The sequence below is a fragment of the Rhinolophus ferrumequinum genome, chromosome 19, assembly GCF_004115265.2.
Source record: "Rhinolophus ferrumequinum isolate MPI-CBG mRhiFer1 chromosome 19, mRhiFer1_v1.p, whole genome shotgun sequence".
Taxonomy (NCBI): Eukaryota; Metazoa; Chordata; class Mammalia; order Chiroptera; family Rhinolophidae; genus Rhinolophus; species Rhinolophus ferrumequinum.
The window spans coordinates 49,962,022-49,972,229 of NC_046302.1; the positions used below are offsets into that span (position 1 = coordinate 49,962,022).

Here is a 10,208-nt window from a genome sequence, read left to right on the forward strand (position 1 = left end):
GTTAAACAGTTGCTGCTGACTCATTGTAACAAATGCCCTGTGAATAAAGACCTGCTAACCCAGAGTGAGCTCAAGCTGCCACACAGGCAAATCGTGACAGTGCTCTGGGGTGGGGCTTTAGAGAGCTGGACCCAAGCTGCTTCCAGGCTGCTGGGCTGCTGATTTTCATAGCTACTGGAGGTGCTGCGCTGTTAGTTTACAAAGCTGCTTCAGAGCTGGAGAAGGTGAGAATTAGGCAAGGTGAAATGCCCAGTGCTCACTATTCGTAAGATACTTAGCTGTTTTTCTTGAATCAGTACTCCTCAGACTACTACAAGCCTGTAGTTAATTACCAGAGTTCTGAAAATTTTGATTTTGACAGTTTTTGCCTGGATTCTTGTTGCTTTTAAGGAGGAATGGAGTAGTATCAGAGGTTCTTACTCTGCTATTCCACAGGTGAGATCAAAAATGAATGTTGAATGAGGATGTCATTCTTTACACAGGACGACGACATCTGATTGGTAACGTGTTGGTTGTAAGGTGCACCCGTGCTGGTGGGCAGTAGTAAATGATTTCTCTTGGGCCGCCTAAAGACCTGTAGAGATCCTTAGACCACGGCGTTTCAGCCACGTGTGGCCTCTTCCTGGGCAGTCCACAGCTGAGACCCTCGCTTCTGTGTTACAGTATCAGGTCATGTCTGAGGAACTCACATGCAATTCAAGCCACTCTTTACTTTGCAGTTATTTTCAAGACATCCCACATGTAGCGTGCAGGGACACTACACCCATTCTTCAGCCAGCAGCAGCACTGCACTTCTGACGGGCAGTTTCCTCCTGAAAGAAAACAGTGAAAGTGACCTGTGAGAGCTCTTACGAAGGCTCAATGAGAGAGTCTTGATGCCTTATCCAGAGCTGAGAAGCTTTCAGTATGTTTCATTTCACAGGGTATGCTTCCTTCTGTAGGATGCACAGATAATCGTGTGGCTCTGAAGCTGACAGTGCAGATTGAGCCTCAGTCAGGATTGTTACGAGTACATCTCTACACTGGGGTGACTTTGCGTAGGGTGCGTCGGTGGGCCTGTGTGGAGGATGGGCTCAGTTGTCAGGGACTAAATGAGCCCTCCGTAAATGAAGACGCATTTAGACTTCTCCAGAACCAAGGAGGGGGAAAATATCCACTGCGATAAAAAGCTTTGATCATTGTTAGAATTTTGAGTATGTGAAAAGGTGACTTTGAAAAACGTGGCTTCTTGTTGTTGGTTGTAGTGGGGTTTTCTTTCGAGATTTAATACTTTTCAAAATCAACACAAACAAGAACAAGACTTATTTCCAAGTAGCTAGATGAGTCCTTACAATGCTCAGAAATCATTTGGGAAAATATTGAGGCTGTTTGCTATGACTTAAGATTTAAAGAAAGTCCAGTTTGTATAGAAATTTAATTGAAATGCCATACGTTTTTTTGGACTTAAATATCTTGAACTCTACTCATAGTGATGGTACAGATAATAGAAATAATGCCTTAAATAAGTTGTTCATTTTCAGATACTTTTTTTTTTTTTTTTTTTTGCAAAGGTTAGCAGTAAACACCTCAGTTATTAAGGGGCACTTATGCAAGAACCATTTACTCATAAATTGAATTTCTTGTGTCTAATGTAAATTATAATAGTTGAATTAATGATACTATTGACATTCTCTGTCAGTGAGTAGGTTCTAACCTTTCTCCAGAAAGACTTGTATGATTTTTTTTTAATGTTCTGTTTAAAAAGTTTTCACTATCTTAGCTGCGTATAACTAGCTATTACCTTAACAGATATAAACATTTTAAATATATAAAGCAATTCTGCTTATATTTATGAGCAGAAAACTGTTAAAATAAGCACTATGTTTAATTGCATGGTCTCTACATATTATTGCAGTATCTGGTTTATGATATTTAAACATCATGATTTAGATTTTATCTTTTGCCTCCTTTATGCCAAAAGTCAGGAAATCCAGGGGAAGTCTGAATTGAAGTTATTTCTATATACAAACGTGAGAGTGAAGCAGTAGCAAGAACAAGTGCAGTATAATTTTGTATCTGCCACTGGACTGTTTTGCCCTTGGAGTAGGGGCAGTGCTCTCGTGTCTGCCATTCTTGTGTTCTAGCACATTTGTTATATGACTGGAAGAGTAGCTTTAAATTTTCTTTCCCCCACTGAAATATTTAAAAGGATGAATATTTATTCCATTCTAAAAAAAGAAAAAAATCTCTTCCATTCCCTACCTCTAGATATTTGCGTTAAATACTGTCTTGATTGAGCTCCTTTAAATTGTATCATTTATATGAGAGAAATAGGAAGACCTTGGGTTTGGCAGTACAGAATATAAACCAAGTGAATCACCTGAGTAAGGTTAAAAATACCTGATCCTTCTCTCAGTAATAGCATGATATTAAATATATCTATATTTTATAATGTGCCTCATTCAGTCTCCAATCAATCTTTTGTTGCTTCTCTCTCCGTAGAGTTTCTTTTTTATTAAAACTTTATTTTTTAGAGCAGTTTCAGGTTTACAGTAAAATTGAGAGGAAAGTGCAGCGGTTGCCCCTGCACCCCCTGCTCCTCCTGCACGGGGCCCCACATTCTCAGCATTGTCACTGGGATGGTACATGTTTGACCCAGAGTGAACCTATGCTGATACCTCGTGATCGCCCACAATGCAGAGCTCACCTGCGAGCTCACTCGGCGAGTGGACCTCCAGTGGTTTTGGACAGCTGTGTAAGTGACAGGTGTCCCTCGTTGATGCCACCTGAAACTCCCTGTGCTTCACCCATTCATCTCTCCCCCACCCTCCAACGCTGGCAACTCGGATTTTTTTATTGTCTCATAGTTTTGCCTTTTCCAGCATCTTTATATATCTTAAATAAAGTCCATAGAAAGCCAAAAGTTACAAGAAGGTCAGCTTGGCAGTTAGGAAGTTGAGGGGACACACTTACTGCAGCTCCAAACTTCACAGTTCATGTTAGATGTACTTAAACTTTATTTCTGAGAAGCAAGAGAGAGGGGAGTTAACATTTGCGTTAATAGCATCTCTTTGTATTTGTTTCCCTTAGACACAGACAGCAATTCTGAGGATTCTGGAAATCCATCAGCCACCAGGTTTACAAGTTATGGTTCTGTCAACCAGACTGTCACTGTCAAGCCACCCGTTGAAATCGCTTCATTAGGAAACGACAACGGAAGCCTTTTAGAGGATCCCTTAAACTCACCCCAGTATCAGCGTATTTCCTTTATGCCGACTTTACACTGTTTCATGCACAGCGGTGCTCAGAAGTCTGACGTCATCGTTCCCCCGCGCAAATCTGCTGATGGCAAGACGGTAGGCGTGCTGGTTCCCAGTCCTGTCGCTCTTTCTGCCATCAGGGAGCCCGCCACCTCAGCCCCTGCTGGGGCGCTAGGGCCCGCAGCCTCTACTGCAGAAGCAGAAAAACACCTGGAGCTCCTGGCCTCCCCTTTACCTCTCCCGTCCACGTTCCTGCCGCACAGCGGGACATCTGCTTTGCACCTAACAATTCAGAGGCTGAAGTTGCCGCCGCCGCAGGGATCTTCTGAGAGCTGCACGGTTAACCTCTCGCAGCAGCCAGTGGGGAGCCTGAGCCTCGGATCACCAAGCGCTGCCTTTCTGCCAGTTCATAACCCAGGTAGTTTTCCAGGACCTCCTGCTGCTGCTTCGGAGCCCATCACCAAGTCTGCATCCCAAGTGGTAGCACTCAGTCCAGTGGTGCCTCAGATGGAGGGGAGCGCAGGGTCAGGCCCCCCGCCTCCCAGTGTGAAGGTCGTTCTCCCAGCAGCTGGCCTCTCCGCTGCACAGCCACCAGCGTCCTACAGCTTACCAGGCTCTCCCCTGGCTGCCAGTGTGCTGCCCAGCCAGAATTCCAGTGTGCTGAGCACGGCAGCCACGTCCACGCAGACCGCGGGCGCGGGCAGCAGTCAGGCCCAGTCGGGCCCTGCGGTTCCTACGCACACGCCAGGCCCCGCGCCCAGCCCGAGCCCGGCACTCACACACAGCACTGCGCAGAGCGACAGCACGTCCTACATCAGCGCCGTGGGGAACATGAACGCTAACGGGACGCTGCTGCCGCCGCAGCAGCTGGGCTCGGGGCCCTGTGGCTCCTGCGGGCGCAGGTGCAGCTGTGGAAGCAGTGGGAGCCTCCAGCTCAGTAGTTACTATTACGCCAACCCGATGCCCGGCCCAGTGTACCGCGTCCCCATCTTCCCTCTGCAATCCCTCTGCAATGGCAGCTACCTCAACCAAGCACATCAGAGCAACGGAAACCAACTTCCTTTCTTTCTGCCTCAGACCCCATATGCAAATGGACTGGTGCATGACCCGGTCATTGGGACCCAGGCCAGCTATGGCATGCAGCAGGTGGCAGGATTTGGGAGATACTACCCGACGTATCCAGCACCCAGTGTAGTTGCCAACACGAGCGGTTCAGGGCCCAAGAAGAACGGGAATGTCTCGTGTTACAACTGCGGAGTAAGCGGGCACTACGCACAGGAGTGTAAGCAGTCGTCCATGGAGGCCAGTCAGCCAGGTAATCCCGACAGCTCCCCAAGGACTTGTTTCTGAGTGTGCCCGCGGGGCACGGGGATCCCGTGGTAGCGCAAGGAGCTGTTGTGTGTGTGTTTACAGATGTTGTGCTTTCAGTGGCAAATCATAAAATGCCGACCGCAAACCTAGTGTAGACCCAGGTCACACCGCACAAGCCAGGTGCAAAGGAATTCAGTTTCCACGTAAGGACTAAACCATAAAGGCACTTTTTAGGGAATATAGTGGGGATTTGCATTATAGAATGTCAGATCTGTTGCTTGTAGCACTGTTTTTTTAAGCTACAATCCTGTTTCATAAAGTAAGCAAAATTTTTAAATATTGAAAAAGTAGGAAGTTACTGTAGTCATCTGACATGTAAGCTTTTTAGTTGCTACTTAGTATATCTGTGCGTAACCAGCTGCCCTCAGCATATCCCTGTGCTACTCTTCCTTCCCAGCAGATGTTTTTTAAAAAAATGCTACTGCATTTGAAGGAACGAAATACTTTAAGCACTGGTTTGGGAATAAGGGAATTTGAACCAAGTTTAATATTACCACTAGAAACAAGAAAATGTTCTTACATAAGTATGAGTAAGATACCAAATTCCAAGGTAGAGCTCAAACCTTTATCCTTCAATTGTCTTTGGCTTTTGTCACTTTGCCAAATCTCACCCAGGAAAAAAAAGGCTTGAATTGGGAGTATATACTTGGCATTTTTAAAGGAAGCTTGAGTTGGACGGCTTTAGGTTGAACTTAAAGCACAAACTTCCTATTACTTCAGCAAAGGGATTTTCTCTATCAGTTCGCAATGGTGGTCGTGCAGAAAACGCCTTCTGCCCAGCGTGCGCCTGTGATGTGTTGCAGTGGTGTGTGGTGCGTTGCTCGTAAGCAGTGACTTAGCAGTTCTGTCTTTCCCGTTTTAGGCACTTACAGACTGAGATACGCACCTCCCCTCCCCCCTCCTAATGACACGTTGGACTCTGCAGACTGAACCGAGTAAAGCTTGCCTACCTAACACACTGAGGTGTGGGGAGTCATGGCGGGGTGTGGGGGGAGGAAGGGAAAGGTATTGTGTTTGTTTCTTCGTCTGTACATTTCCTAGATTTCTATGCACTTGGGGTTTTTCATTTGTCTTGTACCAATGTCCAAAACAAAAACAGAATACATTGCTTTTGAGCCTCTGGTCTCCTGGTTCAACAACAGGCTTATCTGTATGATATGTTATGCGTAATTTAAACATCCAAACAAAACTATCAAAAGGAAAATGTGGATACTTGCTTTTTTTTTTTTTTTACACTGAATACTTGCTGTGTGCAATGTTTACTGAATCTTTAAAACTGTGTATTTGACCTTTTTTACAACACTGGTGACAGTCATGTGGTTTTGAAAAAAAGATACTTTGCTTCTTCCCCAGCTTTTCTCACTTTCACCCTAAACTACACTTTTTTCCCCACCACCCTGCCTCTTTCTAGTCACCAACTCAGGAGTCTTGGGTGGTGCATTGGCCCACACTTGTCAACTGCTCTGTGTATAAACGGAGCGTAAAATGTTCCCCTTAATGTTAAGGGAGAAGTGAGATTCCCCAAATGGTGTGTATATATGTAATAAACAGCATCACGTCAACACATATATGCAGTGCTTATTGTGCAAATAAAAATGAAAATAAGTGGAAGAGAGAGGAAGAAGTAAATCCATCTGAAACTGAAAAAAATGTGTGGACAGAGAGCTTTTTCTTACAAAAAGAAACAACTTTTTTACTTCATCATACTTTTTTAGCCTGTTGCTTCAGAGAGACACATAAAGTGAACAAAGTAGTGTGACTGTTGCTCTCCTGTGCGTGTTTGTAATGACCGCTGACAGCCAGCTGTAGTCTACCTGTGTCCTGCTAAGAGACAGGACTCAAGTACCGATTTCTTCTTTCCCTACACCAACTGTTACAGTGTTACCTTGTGTTTAAAATGTGTGTGGTTTATTGCAATCCGAACAGAAGCTCTGCATTTCTACACAAGTCAGGTATTTGTTCCCTAACCTGTCTCTCGTGGCAGCGTCCCTTTCCTAACAGTTCACCACTGTGCTTGGTTATAATGTGAAAGAAAGACTGGACTCTGAGTGTGGGGGACCGGAGTTAATCGTGTCAGTGTCACGGCACTAAGTTGAATAATGCTGCTGTTTTTTTAAACAAAGGTTTTTTGAAAGCCAATCTATGTACTAAATTGCTTCCAGGTAATTTTTGATTTCCTAAAGTGCACTGAGGTTACCTGGAAGACGGGGTGACTTTTTTGGACTGCTGCGTTCCACAGCCGCGAGCAGCGCCCACTGAGCAGTCCTCGTGTGAGGGCCGGGCCCGGGTCCCTTCCCGTTCAGAGCAGAGCCGAGACGACAGACTTCTGTGGGTGCCGTGGCGTTGGTTTGCAGCAGGGAACTTCAATATTTGGTCTTGGTTCAGAAGCCTCACAGATCACTAGACAAGAGGAAAAACTTGAAAAAAAAAAAGAAGCTTCATTTAATGCTTCATAGGTAGCATTTATATTTATAGCACCAATGTACATTTTGAAACTTTCAGGGGTGGGGGTTAAAGGGGAAGGGAGAGGGGTGGGTGTAAAGGGGTAGATGAAAGCTTTAATTTAAAAAGAAAAAAGTTCGAGTAAAGGAAATTATTTTGATTAAATATATTTTATTTGATCTGGGTATTTTTGGACCACATTATTAAATTAATTGTTAAGCTGCAGTTGAGTTCAAGTGAGTTTTGATAAGCCACATACGGACTGCGTTGTGAGTCACTTGCCAGTTGTACTTTATGGAGCTTATTTTATGATTTAAAATACTGTACTGTACATAGGAGGTATGTTACCTTCTCCTTATTTGTATGTTTACCATATACTTTGATATTTGAAATGTTATGTACTGGAAAGGCCACTTATATTTCTAGAACAGATTGGATTTTATGCAACCTTTTTTTCTTTTCTTAACAGCAATAAAAAAATGAAAAACAGCTTAAGAATTGTGCTTTATTGCAAATTTTGTAAAAGTGAAAGGAGGACATCCTACATTGTAATTTTTTTTTTCTTTTTGAAGACTCAGCCCACTATTTCCCTTTAATACGGGCAGTGAATCCCAAAGTCTTTACCATCTGACGTCCTTCATTACCGTCCGCTCCCATAGCCTGACTCTGCAGGTTGCCTGTGTGACTGAAAGAAGAGACTGCAGTTTCTGTGCTCACTGACCACATGCTGTGCCAGAGGCTCCCGCAGTGGCCCGACCACAGCCCTTGTCACCGTAGGGCTGTGCTTCTGGTTTAGGCCCCTTCTCACCAAAAGTGTAGAGGACCTAATCTACTTCCTCAAGTTCATTGACATGATTCTGTTTGCCAGGCGACCCTCTCGGTACGGTATTGAATATCTTTATTTCATTGGTTCTGTCTTCTCTAGTCCAGGCTCAAGTCACTTTCTACGCAATCAGTCATTGGTAAGAGCTGAGGGGCAGGCGATTTCCAAGCATCCATGGATAAGTTATGTCCTCCGGTGATGAGTGGTCGCCCCATGTCCCACGCGACAACTCAGAGGAGCTCCAGCTCTCAGGGCACTGAACGATTGTCTGGAGCCATCGAACGAGTGTCCCTGCTGTGCCCAGTGAGCACAGAGTCCCCGATGGTTTAGGGTGCGCTGGCTTTCCCCCTTAGCCAGCAAACCTGCACGCCTCCAGTGTCACTACCTGTGTACCTACCCATCCCTTCTCCCTCCTTTCCCCACTACCCCACCGTAACTACTACTCTAAATTTTGTTCTCACACTTTCCATCCTCTTCCCCCACATATCCTGGAGTTTTATAGACGGTATCCTGGACCTGTCTTCTGTGACTGTCTCAATGCAGCTGGTTTTCTGGTCCAGATACTGCTTTCCTGCAGTTTAGTCATTTTCACTAACTTTACAATATTCCATTGCATGGGGGAGGGAATATGTAAATATAAATACACACACACACACACACACACACACACACAACACAAGAGCTTATCCATTTTGTCAGTAGGCATTTGGGTGTGTTTTTTGCTGTTATAAACAGGAGCATCTTGTACCAGCCCGCTGGTTCATGTGTGTGAATTCTCTAGGATATAAATCCAGCCAGTGCTGGGTTGTAGGACATGTTAGTTTTCCAAGATGTGCCACTTTGCTTTCTGAGAGGTTTATACCCACACCGGCAGCGTACAAGGCCTTCAGGCCAGATCCTAACTACCTCCGGAAATGAAACAGTAATAGTGCCTTGGAGGGTTGGCAAGGGAGAGCGAAGTGTAGGCTGGTGGTGTTTGTGGAAGGCTTCAAGGAGGAGGTGGCTGTGGAGAAGAGCCTCAGGGCACGGGCAGGTTTGGGAGGTCCCAGTGCTGCGGAAGGGAATGCACTATCACTGTAGGTAGACAATTGTGTAAAGAAAGGCACAGACTGGAAGTGACAGTTGTGGAGTTGGAAGGTGGGAGGTGGACACAAAGGCATTTGTAGTAGAGGGAACATTTTGAAAGTTACAAGATTTGTGGTTCAATAGAATAGAGTCAGGCTGGAGATTTTGGAGTTGGCTGAATGAAAAATTGGAAGTTGCCAAGTTTGAAATCGAAGCAACACGTGTTGACAGTTTTTAAGGAAACCATTGGATGGTTGAGCATAAAGAAAGCCTGGAAGTTCAGAGACTGGTCAGAGAGAGGCAGCGGGAAAGGAAGCAGGGAAAGAAGAGACCATTACGAGGACCTGGGCCTCTGAGCTTTGTTTTCCCTAGATAGGAGATGATTCAAACGACGGCCGTGAGGATTAGATGAAATAACATGGGAAAGGTCTAACATAATGAGAGAAAAAGCACCAGGAAGGCACTCAAACGTGGGTTGGATTCAGTTTTGATGGACAGGAGAATTGTGACACTTTTAAGAGACAAGGAACTTGGGGGAGGGAAAGCGTGGTTCTCTGGGTGGGAAGGAACCTGCCAGACGTTCTCCATGATATTAAGGTTAGTTCTTTCACCTCCACTGATAAAAGACCCAAGTATCCCTGGTCCTCAAAAGTTAAATCTAGTTGGAGAGCTTCCCGGTTAATGGTAACGGGGGGGCTGTATGTCCAGGGGCTGAGTCCCACACGCACGATTATTCAGTATCAAGTAAAATACAGATCACAAGGCAAGCCCACATTCAATTTTTTATGCAAGTGCTGAAAATCAACTTTTTCTGAGACGGTTCCAAAAAAGATGCCATTGCTGTGTAAAATAATCTTTTATTTTCTTTCTGTTTTTAACAGGCAGCGTCTAATCCTTGTCAGCATCATCCATCTGAGTTTGGAAGACACCTTTTTTTCCAATTCTACATCCTGATTACAAAAGCATGCTAAGGTTGAGGCCATGCAACCAACTGGAGGCAAGTGGTGACAATAGGTCGGCCCCATAACCCTGCCGTCATTTCATCTCAAGAGCAAATGCTGACTTCCCCCACCCTGCCCACCCCACAGAAAGGGCCCGTTTATTTTCAGAGAAACAGCTGAGGTGCGGGTGATGAAGTGAGGGAGGAGAGGGGGTGCTCTACCTTCAAAAGGGTCATAGCATCTCTGAACCTTCCTTCTCTTGGGGGAGGGGGTACCAGCTGTTATGAGACTGAAGGGCTCTGGGGTCCCAGGGTTGAGAGGCAGATG

General features: G+C 45.2%; 1 protein-coding gene across 4 annotated transcripts in view; it reads left to right on the plus strand.

Moving 5' to 3' along the window:
* The window catches only part of ZCCHC2 (zinc finger CCHC-type containing 2), a 55,534-nt gene extending 45,597 nt beyond the window's left edge, over positions 1 to 9,937 (plus strand). For 2 of the 4 annotated variants that reach the window (XM_033087131.1, XM_033087133.1), the window contains 2 exons: positions 3,070 to 4,554; positions 5,473 to 7,535. In XM_033087131.1, the coding sequence (XP_032943022.1) occupies positions 3,070 to 4,554; positions 5,473 to 5,540 (1,553 nt within the window). In that variant the 3' untranslated portion in view covers positions 5,541 to 7,535. Of the gene's footprint in view, positions 1 to 3,069; positions 4,555 to 5,472; positions 7,542 to 9,821 lie in introns of those variants that run through there. The other 2 variants (XM_033087130.1, XM_033087132.1) reach the window with 2 other exon arrangements.
* Positions 9,938 to 10,208: the final 271 nt, after the last annotated feature.